The sequence below is a fragment of the Mustela putorius genome, unplaced genomic scaffold (genome assembly GCF_011764305.1).
Source record: "Mustela putorius furo isolate JIRA1106 unplaced genomic scaffold, ASM1176430v1.1 tig00000759_pilon_pilon_pilon, whole genome shotgun sequence".
Classification (NCBI taxonomy): domain Eukaryota; kingdom Metazoa; phylum Chordata; class Mammalia; order Carnivora; family Mustelidae; genus Mustela; species Mustela putorius.
This window is the reverse complement of record NW_025421467.1, coordinates 9,929,621-9,943,692: the sequence shown is the minus strand read 5'-3', so window position 1 is coordinate 9,943,692 and position 14,072 is coordinate 9,929,621. Positions and strand designations below refer to the sequence as shown.

The 14,072-nt window shown below is 34.4% G+C and overlaps 1 protein-coding gene and 1 pseudogene across 2 annotated transcripts in view; one reads left to right on the top strand and one right to left on the bottom strand.

The window, feature by feature from the left end:
* ASCC3 (activating signal cointegrator 1 complex subunit 3) overlaps positions 1–14,072 on the top strand; it is a 336,070-nt gene that overhangs the window by 84,010 nt on the left and 237,988 nt on the right. For both annotated transcript variants that reach the window (XM_045084262.1, XM_004767092.3), the window contains exons 9-10: positions 9,644–9,844; positions 10,299–10,439. In XM_045084262.1, the coding sequence (XP_044940197.1) occupies positions 9,644–9,844; positions 10,299–10,439 (342 nt within the window). The remainder of the gene's footprint in view (positions 1–9,643; positions 9,845–10,298; positions 10,440–14,072) is intronic.
* LOC106007299 lies at positions 5,460–7,522 on the bottom strand (annotated as a pseudogene).

Below are 14,072 nucleotides of genomic sequence, written 5' to 3'. Positions count from 1 at the left end.
TTAGGATTCTCTATTTAATTAGATACTTCTTCATTTTTTAAAGAAGTCACTTGTATCTCTTTTTGTGTCTCTTTTGCATAGGTATTATCATGTTTCAAAAACTAGAAACCTATAAATAGTGCGAAGTCTCCTATTCTATCTCTGTTCTTCATCTGCCCAGATCCCTACTTCCTTCTTTAATAACCACTATGTTTAGAATTTATGTATTCATCTTGAATCTTTAAAAACAACTAAATAAAGATTCATATTCTCTTCCTCCACCCCCACCAAATTTGAACAAAAAATAGCATATTAAATGCTGTTCTGCACCTTACTTTTTTCACATAACAAGATATTTCCAGAATAGGAAATGTTCTTGTTCTGCAGAGAGGTTTTTTTTTTTTCTTCTCAGAGTTTTTTTCTGGCCTCCTAGAATTCTATTGTATTGATGTGCCATAATTTATTCACTTTAGTACTCTCTTGATGACATTTGGTACCACAGGTAATTTTGTGATGAGTAATCTTACAAGTGCACCATTTTCTATGTATGCAAATATGCTTTTTTTAAAAAAAAGTGAAATTTCTAACCCCAAGATTATATACATTTGTTAGAGAAAGATTGCTGTGTTCCCAAAATGAAATGTCATACTTTGAAAGAATGTGTTTGTGTTTGTTGGAAAGTGTTTATCTATAACATTGAGTTTCAAACTATTACTTCTTTTTTTTTTTTTTTTTAGTTTTTTAAAATTTTATTTATTTGACAGAGAGAGAGATCACAAGTAGGCAGAGAGGCAGGCAGAGAGAGAGGAGAAGCAGGCTCCCTTCTGAGCAAAGAGCCCAATGGTGGACTCGATCTCAGGACCCTGAGATCATGACCTGAGCCGAAGGCAGAGGTTTAACCCACTGAGCCACCCAGGTGCCCCTATTATTTCATATATTGATTCAGTCACCCAAACACAAAAATTTTATGTAACAGTATTTGCCCTTATATATGATATGCTGCACTATGTTTTTTCTTTTCTATTCTTTCAAAATGCTGATTACCATCCACTAAATTGATTTCATAACCCACTAGTGGAAGGTAACCTCTTGTTATACACTCACCAGAGTTTAATTGACCAACTTCGTTATATGTGGTAGGAGTCTCTAGTTGCAGTCTCTTAAGAACTCCCTACAGTTTTTTTGCAGCTAAAATAAAGAAATAAACAGTTTTTACTGATTTTTAGAAACTCTCTCAGAAATGATATTTTATTTTTGGACTCAGATGTTATGATATTTTAAAATAATAGCATGTATAGCATATGTTGCTGTATCTACATAAAAGATATAAATATGTAAAAATACAGGTATAAGTATTTATCTTGGATTGGGTATAAATCAGCCAAGCAGTTTCTTGAGGATAAATTATTTCTTGAGGATAAACAGTAAAGATAGAATGTTAAATATTCCTGACCATAATTTTTATGTTCTATGACATGCTAAGTATTTGATTATTTTTAGGGTTTCTAATGCTATCTTAGTGCCAAGAAGGTTTTAAAAATGTAAAAGTATGTTTCAAAACACTGCCTTTTTTCCCCCAAGAACAAATTTAACAGGGACTAATGTCCAAGGTAACATCTAGTTTTGCTGGAAGCTGCAGTGTATGAATGTAGAAAAAAAATAGTTTGGCTAGGTTATATGATGTCTGATAGAAAACATGTATCACACTTAAATAATGTTAGCAGAATAATATATACCCAGCTCCTGTTCTGGAGTTAGTCATTGTGCTTAACATAGAGTGTCATAAGTATTGCTTGATTTATGAAAATTCATCAGTGATGCAGCTCACAGATGAGAATTAGTTTAATTAGAATGACTCAGCTGAAGCAAGTACAGGAAAGAAAAATAATTGAATATTTTCTTTGTGCCAAGTACTATGGTAGGTATTAGGAGGATGAAGATGAAAAACATAATTCCCAACCCTTAGTACACTCATTTTTTTTTTAAGATTTTTTTTTCTTTCAGAGAGAGAGAGAACACTAGCAGGAGGGGCTGAGGGAGAGAGAGAATCTTAAGCAGACTTCGTGCTGACCTTGGAGCCCAACACGGGGCTTGATCTCAAGACCCTGAGATTATGACCTGAGTTAGACACTAAACCTACTGTGCCACCCAGGCACCCTAGTAGTCTCATATTCTAAAGGGAAATAACTCCTTATATTTATCATTTAGCACTTAAGAGACTGTAAGTAATTTTTGTTTGATCAGGTGAAGTTTTGTCAACCTTTAATAAAGGTGAGTAGTAAGGCTTCAGTCGGGACCAGTTTAGTATATTAGTATGTGGTGCATGCTTAGACCTAACTGCTGTACTGTTGTTGACTGGGTTGGAATATAGAAATAAGTATTACGTGTATATGTGTATGATATATATATATATAAGAAATAAGTATTAGTGATTTAGTCATTGTTGGAAAAGAAGATTAATTCTAGTCTTTAAGGCATGGAACAAATGATTACTCATTTTGTTTGTTTGTTTGTTTCTTTGCTTACTAAGGATGACCTTATTAAGAATGAGAGGTCAGATAAAACTAATTTTCTTTCTGTTCCTGGAAGCATCCTCGATAATAGCTCTTCTGAGTTCCAAGACCCTCAGATTATGGCAAGGCCTTTGAGACCATCTTAGGATTTTGTATGCTGTCCTAAGAGTCTTTCCTATGATTCATTCTGTTATGTTATGACAATATATCTGTCAGGTATTTTAATAATATTTTAAATATTATATAAGTTAGCTGGGTGCTTCTAGAGCTGCACCGTTTTATACAGTAGCCACTAACTACATGTGCTGTTGAACAGTCTTGAAGGAGGTAGGGGTGGAAGGATAGGCAAAATAGGTGAAAGGGATTAAGAGGTACATACTTCCAGTTATATAAAATAAGTAAGTCACAGGGGTGAAAAGTACAACATAGGGAACACAGTAAGAGTATAATAATTTGTACAGTGACAGATGGTGACTACACATATCATGGTCAGGTATGTTGTTATGTATAGAATTATCAAATCAGTATGTTGTACACCTGAAACTACTAATATGATATGTCAACTATATTTCATTTAAAAAAATTTAAAACAAATAAAAGAAATATGGCTGTTCTGGATTGAGATATGCTTTAAGTGTAAAATATACTTATTGCTCAGATTTGTTATGAAAAAAGAATAATTTTTATTATGTATTGAAAAGATATTTTAAATATATTGGGTCAAATAAAATTTTTATGAAATTGATTTCAATTTTTAAAAACTTTTTGAATGTTTCTTCTAGAAAGTTAAAATTTACATGCATGGTTTACATTTCCTTTTAAATTTTTTTAAATTTTATTATTTATTTAACAAGCAGAGATCACAAGCAGGCAGAGAGGCAGGCAGAGAGAGAGGGAGAAGCAGGCTCCCCGCTGAGCAGAGAGCCTGATGCAGGGCTCGATCCCAGGACCCCTGGATCATGACCTGAGTTGAAGGCAGAGGCTTTAACCCACTGAGCCACCCAGGCACCCTTAAATTTTTATTATTGAAGGATAATGTGACATTTTATTTTAGGTCTGCTACTAATGTGTAACCTTGGGAAAGTCAGTGTAACTCTCTGATAATGAGTTGTTGTTTTTTTTAAAAGATTTTATTTATTTGAAAGAGAGAACAGATAAATGGGAAAGAGGGGTAGAGGGGAGGGAGAAGCAGGCTGAGCAGGGAGCCTGACATGGGGTTTGATCCAGTAACTCTGGGATCATGGCCTAATCCGAAGGCAGATGCTTAACCAGCTGAGCCAGCCAGGCATCCCCTGAAAATTAGTTTCTTTAAAAAAAAAAAATCCTTGACTTTCCACTGACCTCCAAAGTCAGATGCACTTGCCTGTTTGAAATTTTAATTTGGACATATAATAAGTTCTTAAAATGTAGTGTTTTTTTCTTTTCCTCTCTTAGTCTGTCTTTTTAATCTTCCTTATATAGCATCAGTAGAACTGCCATCTATCTACTTAAGGGAAAAAGGTCGTCTTTGATTTATGTCTCTTTTTTTTAATCCACTCTCACATTTAAGTTGTTATCAAATCCTATTAGCTGTACCTCAAAAATGTAGTCTGTATCCTCCTACCTCACTTTCCATTCCAGCATCACCCTCCACCTGTACTACTGGCATAGTTGTCTACAATTTCCCAATCTGTTCTTCACATAGTAGCCAAGTAGGCCTTTAAAAAATACATTTGTCATTCCTTACTTGAAATCATGCAGAGACCTTCTCTTGTATCCAAGCTCTTTACCAAGACCTACGGTTTCTCCATGACTCCTATCTCCCTTTCCTGTTAATATCCTCTTCCTCTGTATTACACTGTTCCTTGAAAGGGAAGTATATGTGAAATGACCTCTAAAGGCCATGGGAGCCCTAAGACTGAAGATAAAGGCTGACAAGTCCAGCTTGACAAGAAATGGCTTATTAAGGGGACTTAGAGGTACAAGTGTATCTTGGGCAGCTGCAAGAGGAGTAGATCTCTACAATCCCATTTCCCTTAACACTTGCTTTTATAGCCCTAGAGACTGGGAGTCCATACTGGGGGGACAATCCAAGAGGAGAATGTTTAAGAATAAGTGTGTGTCATAGTCAGATCTCTGGGGGCATGTCCAGAGGTTATGTCCCAAGGGCATACTTAACGTTGCGTGGTTAACTAAAAGAAAAAGATGTTGGAGGGATAGGAGGCTGTGCTCTAGAAGTTTTAGGTGCTGGAACCCTCATAGTGACAGATTTGTCCAAAATGGCATTAGTTTGGTTCACATTTATACCATGTATTAAAAATTCATATCAGTGTTTGAAATAATCTGAATGTGTATTTTCTCTCTAATATCTTTATTATAAGTTGTGTAACTACCTTTTGACCATTTAAACAAAAAATATATATAATAAGTAAATAAATGCAGCACAATAAATATTTGCCAAGTGAGCAGATGATAATCCCAGCCATGAATGGGTGAGATTTTCTTTAATATGTCCTATTAAGAAGGTGAGATTTTCTTTAATATGTCCTATTTAGAAGGCCAATCTGCATGGTTAGAATACCCCATAATAAAGTTTTCAATACCATGTGAAAGCTCTTCTAGGAGAGGAAAGATACAGCTGTAGTCTGATGAAAGGCTTTTAAATATCTTACAATGAAAAATATATAATGTGCCTTAAATATTTTATACACTGAAATTTTATGTACAAGAGGCTTAACAAGAAAATGAGGCATCACTGACTATGGCTGAAAGAAGTTTTGAGTGGTGTAAGAGACCTGATATTGTATTAGTAAAATTCCAAAGAATTTATTATCAACACTAAAAACATCATAAAGTGTACATAAAGTGATAAACCTTTACAAGGAAAAGCCACAGTGCAAGTTTCCACACGTTGCTGAAGGCAAAGAGTAAGAGCAAAAGAGAACTCCAGTTGGAATGTTGAGTTTGTTCCTACAGTCTCCTCTTGATTTAAACACTCAGGACACACTGCATGAAATCATCATATAGGGGAAATTCACAACACCTTGTGGAGCAGTATCCCATCTTGGAAAGCCGTCTGTTAGAGCTCGCAGTTTGACGCAGCAGGTGATGTAGTCATTGAAGGTGATCTTGAAATTGGTGCTGTATCAGTTTGCTGTTGAAGTCATGGCTTGGGAACTCGATTGAAATCCCACTGTGGTCAGGGCCTTCTGCAGTTCCTGAGGATCTACTCTTCCACTCCAGTCACTGTCAAAACTGATGAACTGTTGTGTCCAGGCATTCAGAACAGCCCAGAGTTCTTAACATTCACTGCAACCCATTGTGCCTGACCTGTTTCTAGCCAGCATTGAATTCATAAGCTGACAAGTCTCTATGTTAAAAGGTTTGTGCCAGCAGTGCCCGTGTCAGGCATCTCTGCAGTTCAGCAGCATCTATTTGTCCAGCTACAGCAGCAAAGGAACATACAGTGGATCCTGAGCTTGTCTGGGAAATGTAGGTCCTCCAGGACCCCCTCCATACCTGTCTGGGTAGTACCTGCTGATAGCACCAGAGTGGCTGGGTACACCATGGTGCAAACTCTGCCACCTCCCTCACTTGTAACAGTATTTTAAGAATTCTTTTGCAGGGGCGCCTGGGTGGCTCAGTGGGTTAACCCGCTGCCTTTGGCTCAGCTCATGATCTCAGGGTCCTGGGATTGAGTCCCGCATCGGGAATCTCTGCTCAGCAGGGAGCCTGCTTCCTCCTCTCTCTCTCTGCCTGCCTCTCTGCCTACTTGTAATCTCTCTCTGTCAAATAAATAAATAAATAAATAATCTTTAAAAAAAAAAAAAAGAATTCTTTTGCAGTGTTCTATTGAAATGAATGTAGAGTCTTATTAATGGGCAAAGTAAATCATCGTATAATATTAAATAGTAAATTGGGTGGTTTGTTTTCCAAACTAGAGACACTGAGTTCAGGTCCCATCTTTTCCACAATTTATTAGCAGTGTGGACTGGAGTGAGTTATTTAACTTTTCGGGACCTCAACTTCCTGTGCTGATTCCTTCACATTGTCTTTCCAAAAAAAAGACCTTTAGTGGTCTTCATAGTCTGGTCATGGCTTACTTTTTTTTTTTTAAATCTTCATCATCTTTGCTATTCTATCCTTCCCTATCCTTTATGCAATTACAGTTGACCATTTGTACAACTTGGAGGTTGGGGCACCAACCTCCCATGCAGTCAAATCTGCATATAACTTTTGACTCCCGAAAAACTTAACTACTAAGAGGCTACTATTGACCAGAAGCCTTACTAATGACATAAACAGTTCATTAAGACATATTCTGTATGTTGTATGTATTATATACTGTATTCATCCAGTAAAGTATGCTAGGGAAAAGGAAACGTTAAGAAAATCATGTGAAAGAGAAAATACATTTACAGTACTGTACTATAAAAAAAATCTGTGTATAAATGGATCTGTGCAGCTCAATCCTATGTTGTTCAAGAGTTATCTGTACTAATTTTTAGCTAGTTCCAGGTGTTTTTCTTTTTTTCTTTTTTTAAGATTTTATTTATTTGAGATAGAGTGCATCCACTCAAGAGAGAGCAAGTACTCCCTTTTGTATGTACATGTACTTTTTTTCCTCTTGGATAAAACCTAGAAGTGATATGGCCAGATCACATGTTAATTGTATGTTTAACTTTTAAAAAATTACCAAATTATTTTCCAAAGTGATTGTACTATTTTTACATTCCTACCAGCCATAGGTATGAGTGCCAGTTCCTCCACATCCTCACCAACACTGGCAGTGGGCAGTTTTTAAAATTTTAGCCATTTTAATAGACATGTAATGTTATCTCATTGTGGTTTTAACTTTCATTCTCCTAATAACTAATAATGTTGAGCATCTTTTTGTTGTGCTGCCATCCAGGTATTTTCTTTGGTGAATTGATTGTTCAAATCTTTTGCCCATTTTAAAAATTAGATTTTTTGCTTTCTTACTGTTGTGTTCAGAGAATCCTTTATATATTCCATTACCAAATGTATGCTTCACAAAGATTGTTTTCCATGCTGGCTTCTTTCATTTTCTTAGTAATGTCTTAAAGATTATGTTTTTTTCGTTTCGCTTAAGTTGAGTTTATCAATTTGTTCATTTATAGGTTATGGTATATTTAAGACATCTTAGCCTAACTCAAGTAACTTTTCATGTCATCTGCATGGTCAAATTTATTGACATAAAGTTGTTTATTAATATTTACCTATTTTTTTCAATATCTGTAGCATCTGTAATAATGTCACTATTCTCATTCTTGATGTCAGTAAGATCTGCCTTCTCTCTTTTATTTCTGATCAGTCTGGCTAGAGATCAATCAGTTTAGGTGGCCATTCTCAAAGAATGAGCTTTCCTGTTTTCCATTTTGTTGATATCTACTTCAATCCTTACTATTTACTTCATTCTGCTAACTTTGGTTTTAATTTTCCTTTTTTTATTTTGGAAGGTGAAGATATCCACTTAAAACTTTTCATCGCTTTTCATATAAGTGGTTGGTGCTATATATTCCTCCCTAAGTATTTCGTCAGCAGCATCCACAAATTCTAATATGTTGAGCTTACTCTTTCCCTCAGTTAAGAATACTCACTAATTTCCTATTGATTTTTTCTTTCATCCATGGGTTATTTAGCAAGCACGTTATTTAATTTCAAATATTTGAGTATTTCCTAAGGATATTTTTGTTAAGGATTTCTGATTTCATTCCTTTGTGATCAGATGACATACTTTGTATGGACTAGTTTTTAATTTATTGAGACTTGTGTTATGACCCAGAATATAGTATATTTTTTAAATGTTTTACAAACACTTGAAGAGAATTTGTATTCTACTGCTGTTAGATGAATAAATGTCGGTAGGTCAAATTGATTCATAGTGCTATTCAAGTCTGCTTATAACCTTGTCGATTTTCACGCCTACTTGTTCTGTCAAGTGTTGGGAGGGATATTGAATTCATTTGCATGTCTTGAGTTTTTGCTTCATACATTTTAAAGATCTGTTATAGATATATAAGCATTTAGGACTGTTATGCCTTCTGATTAATTATTCTCTCTCATTATAAACTGACTGTCTTTATTCCTGATAGGATTCTTGGCTTTGGAATTTATTTTTTCTGACATCAATTTAGCCATTCCAGTTTTCTATCACTAATCTTACCCAGTTTTTTCTTTACTTTAATACATTGTAGTTTTAATTTCTCAAGACTTTTCATATGAAAGACCTTAGGAAAAATTATTTAACCACTCAATTTTCTTCTTTATTAAAAGGGCATAATAAAAGTACCTGGGGGACCTGGATGGCTCAGTCAGTTGAGCGTCTGACTCTCGATTTTGGCTTAGGTCATGATCTTGGGGTTGTAAAATCAAGCTTTGCTTCTGGCTCCCTGATCAGCCAGGAGTCTGCTTCTCTCTTTCTCTCCGTCTACCCTTCCTCCCCAACATGTGCATGCATGCATGCTTTCTCCCTCTACCTTCCTCTCTCTCCAGATAAATAAATGAAATTTCTTTAAAAAAAAAATATATATATATATATATATATATATACACACCTATACCATGGAATTATTTTGAGAATTAAATAAATATATCAAAGTGCTCACAATTAATATGTATCACAGTGTAAGTTCTGAATGAATATAATCTGCAGCTATTGTTCCTACTATTATGACTGCAATTAAAAAAGATATTTTTAAATCCATAATGTGTTGAAGCAGAGTTTCCTATTCATTTATATGCCCAGGAAATTTCTTGTTTGGACTTTAGTTATCTTCAATTTACTAAGCTAGAATATCATTATATAAACTCAAAACATACCTGTGTTTCATTTTATTGCCTTATGTTATTTATCATTCTTTTGTATTTAAGATCATGTACAAAGATACGATACATAGTGTCATTATTATATTTTTCAAATTTAGTGAGTATGCAACTCCAAAATTCTTTAGAATCATATAGTAGTTGTGAGTTCTCAACTGCACACTTTGGTTTAAATATTGGACATATTGAGAGACTGAACAAATTAGTCGTCTTTTTTTTTTTTAATCAAAAGAAGTAAATATTTGCATTTAGTATTTGTCTGGGTCCTTCACATTATCATCATTTAAATGAGTCATTTTTTTTTCTCTCTTTCTTTCTTTCTTTAGATTGGGCAGCTGGCTTTTAAAGGAATGAGGAGACTCAACCGAATCCAGTCAATCGTGTTTGAGACTGCCTACAACACCAATGAGAACATGCTGATTTGTGCCCCTACTGGGGCTGGAAAGACCAACATTGCAATGCTTACAGTTTTACATGAAATACGCCAGCATTTTCAACAAGGTGTTATCAAAAAGAATGAATTTAAGGTAGGAAATTAACAAGTCAGACCACAAGTTTTTAAATTATAAAATTAAAATCATTTGTAGCTATACATATTAGATGAAATCTGGAAAGTTTTAAGGATATTATTAATGATGTCATGTAAAGATTGCTGCTTGATTTACTCTATTACTAGTAAGGCAGTCCCTCTTTGTGTTATGAAAATCCTGTTACCCCTGTGAAACACTGAAAATACATTTAGCTTTGAAGCAGAACCAGTGTTCAAAGCGACGAGGCTATATAAACGAATCCCATTGTCCTTTAAATAGCTGCACACCTACCTAAGAAAGGTAAGTACTTTTCAGATATCGCTATTAAGATTTTTTTACTGCTATAGTCTGCAATTATATTTCACAATAAATTTTGATTTATATTGAATGCTGTGAAATAAATGACTTGTAGCTTTTGCTCGTTCATCAAGGTAATGTTTCTTTGGCACAGATTGTATATGTTGCTCCAATGAAAGCCTTGGCAGCTGAAATGACAAATTACTTCAGCAAACGTCTGGAGCCACTGGGCATTGTTGTGAAAGAATTGACTGGAGATATGCAGTTGTCAAAAAATGAAATTTTACGAACTCAGGTATGTTGTATACTTAGGTATTTTTTGTTTAATACCAATCCTTTTTTTTTTTCAGGTAAATACAATACAAATATAATGTAATGAAATACTTTTATTTGTAGTCACATATTACCTCTACAAAGGAGATTTTTGCTGGTGTTTTGTTCAATTTTATCCTTCTGACTTCTGTGATTCCTGCTGTGTCTTGAATATTGTTACATGCCTGGTATAAATTTTAAGTTCATTGACAGTAAATGTTCTTTTAAAACAGTAGAAAGTGAGAATGTGGATAAGACCGACTTCAATTTTAAGAGCAGGAAAATATATAGGTCCTTAAATGATCCCATTATTATTCTAAATATTCAATAAGGCTGCTTAACATATAATAAAAATTTTTAGTCATTCTTTATTTCATCAAATAGGAAGTTACTATGTGCTTTATAAAGCACTATATTAGGTGAAATGCATGACAACAAAAATACTTAAGATACAGTTCCCGCCTACAAGGATCTTATATTATGACTGAATAGGCAAAAACTATATTATTAGAGCTACAACTAGATTATCATTAATTGGGTAGAATGTGTAAATAAGGTAATATTCATAATGCTTTGAAAAAATCCAACAATTGATAACTAAATATTAATGGGACAGTTCAGCCTCAGCAGTGGAGTGGAATGAACGAGGTAATATGCTGGCTGATCAGCCTGACATCTTTGCCAGCCTCTTTTCTGGCAGACAGTTGCCTGTCCTTACTGGTTATCAAATGTGTATTTTAAACATTATATTTACACTATGGAGTATTATGCCTCCATCAGAAAGGATGAATACCCAACTTTTGTAGCAACATGGATGGGACCGGAAGAGATTATGCTGAGTGAAATAAGTCAAGCAGAGAGAGTCAGTTATCATATGTTTTCACTTATTTGTGGAGCATAACAAATAGCATGGAGGACAAGGGGAGATGAAGAGGAGAAGGGAGTTGAGGGAAATTGGAAGGGGAGGTGAACAATGGGAGACCATGGGCTCTGAAAAACAATCTGAGGGTTTTGAAGGGGCAGAGGGAGGGAGGTTGGGGGAACCAGGTGGTGGGGTGGGTATTGGAGAGGGCACGGATTGCATAGAGCACTGGGTGTGGTACAAAAACAACAAATACTGTTAACGCTGAAAATAAATTTTAAAAAATTATACCTGATATGTAATCAATACTATTAGAGTTTAAAGTCATGACTTGGGGAATGGGGAATTGGAGAAAGCTGGTTAAAAGGTATACACTTCCAGTTATGAGAAAAATAAGTACTAGAGGTAAAATTTACAACATGATGACTATATCTAACTCTGCTGTATGATATGTAGGAAAGTTTTGAAGAGAGGAGATCCAAAGAGTTCTCATCACAAAGAGAATTTTTTTCTTTATATTGTATTTACATAAGATGATGGATGTTAACTAAACCTACTCTGATAATCATTTCACAGTATATGTAAATCAGGTCATCATATTGTACACCTTAAACTTATACAGTAATGTTATGACAGTTATTTCTCAGTGGAACTAGACAAAACAAAAATGGGCAGAGGAAGTGAATAGACATTTTTCCAAAGGAGATATACAGGTGGACGGTAGGTATATGGGAAGATGGTCAGCATCACTAATCACCAAGGAAATGCAGATCAGAACTATGAGATATCACCTCACACTTTTTAGAATGATTTTTACCAAAAGGAAAGAGATAAGAGGTGCTGGAAAACGTGGAGAAAAGGGAACTCTTGGGCACCTTTAGTGGGAATGTAAATTGGTGCAGTCATTGGAAAACAACATGGAGGTTCCTCAGAAGATTAAAAATAGAACTACCATATGATTCAGCAATTCTACTCCTGGTATATACCCAAAAGAAATGAAATTAGGGTCTCAAAGATCCTATGTTCATTACAACATTATGAACAACAGCCAAGAAAAAAAGAATTCTAGAGTTTAAAGATTTATTGGTGAAGATCACATCCCTATTTCAGTTATAGTTTGATAAAAGACAGTGATCAGGATGTAACTCTGGTTATTTTAAATATCCTTTTTATTTTATGAAATAATATAGGAGAGTATATTAATGTTCAGACTCTGTCACTGACAGGTTTTTAAAAAGCTATTCTTTGACAAATGATTTTGTATTTCAGAAAGAGGTAGCAGAAGGAAAAATTTAATAGAACCAACAACATAGTTCTTGTATTTATGATATGCAGAACTTTATCTTTTCCCATTTACATTATAACAGAATCTCGGATTTATTTACTTTGTGAGCATAAATAGATTTTTAACTGAAGAAAATGATCAGTCATAGAGAAAACATTTGAATTTTTACTACATATTTATAAGTTCAGGTAATGGACACAGGAGCTTGACCTTTCTTTTCCTTCAGATTTTCAGCTTCAAAATTAATTTTAAAATGTATAATGTACTTCCACTACTGTTAATTTAGGTCTTTTCATTGAAAAATTTTAATTTTGAGATAATGTAAAAGAATTTTTATTTTTTTATAAAAAGTACATAATTTTGTTAAATATTTTATCGGTGATAACACTGAGTAGTAAACTAATATTGTTATTATTCTGTCATCATATATTTTGGCTTATATTGCCTAACTGTGATATATGGTTAGATTTTGAATACCAGATTAGGGACACCTGGGTGGCTCAGCCAGTTGAAGTCGGTCTTATCCACATTCTCACTTTCTACTGTTTTAAAAGAACATTTACTGTCAATGAACTTAAAATTTATACCAGGCATGTAACAAATAAATAAATAAAATCTTAAAAAAACAGACTAATATGTGGAGTCTTCATTAATTACTTTGGCTAAAATTAATGTTAATTTCCAACTTGGGTTTTTTCCCATGGCCTTGAAGGAATATGAGTCTCTTATTAGTGATATGTTTTATTTTGTAGTGATTCTTTTTTTTTTTTTTTTTTTTTGTAGTGATTCTTTGGGTTAGCATGCCCAAAACTTCATCAACTGACACCCTCTGCTACTCTAGTTACTGCTTTTCAGCCACTAGAGCTCTGCATACTTAGGAAATCCACTCATTTAGGAAAAGCCTCAAACTTACAGATTTGGTTCTATGTGGCTGAATCTTTTTTAAAATAGATTTTTGTTCGGGTGTCAGCCTGCTTTTTTGCTTGGGACTCTTGGGTTTTCTCCCATAAACATATTAGTTTTCACTCAAACATCTGGGAGTTTTCCATATTGCTGGGCTTTTCATTTTAATTTTCAAGCTGCTTTTTTGGTTCTGAATCCTAGCTCTGAAATCTGATTTCTGGCATATTTTGCCAGTGAGGCTATGGTTTTTTATAGCTATAGCAGTGAGTGTGGGGTCATACTCTTAGGTCAGTAATTTACAAACAGGTAATTCTTACCCCTTTCATTTGTAGTTTTGACATTACTTTTCTCTCTTTTTACCACTTTCTGAGGCTGTCCTGTTTCTCACAAGTTGTTTTTATTACTTGTATACAGCCAAGTGTTTTATAATTATCTGCAGGGAGTCATACTACAGACTTGCTCATCTGCCATTACTGGAAGTAGAATCCAATACCCTATTTTTTTTTATTATTGCATTTATTCATATTTCAAAAGCACTAATTTTCTTTTCCTAGCAGTGAAGGTAG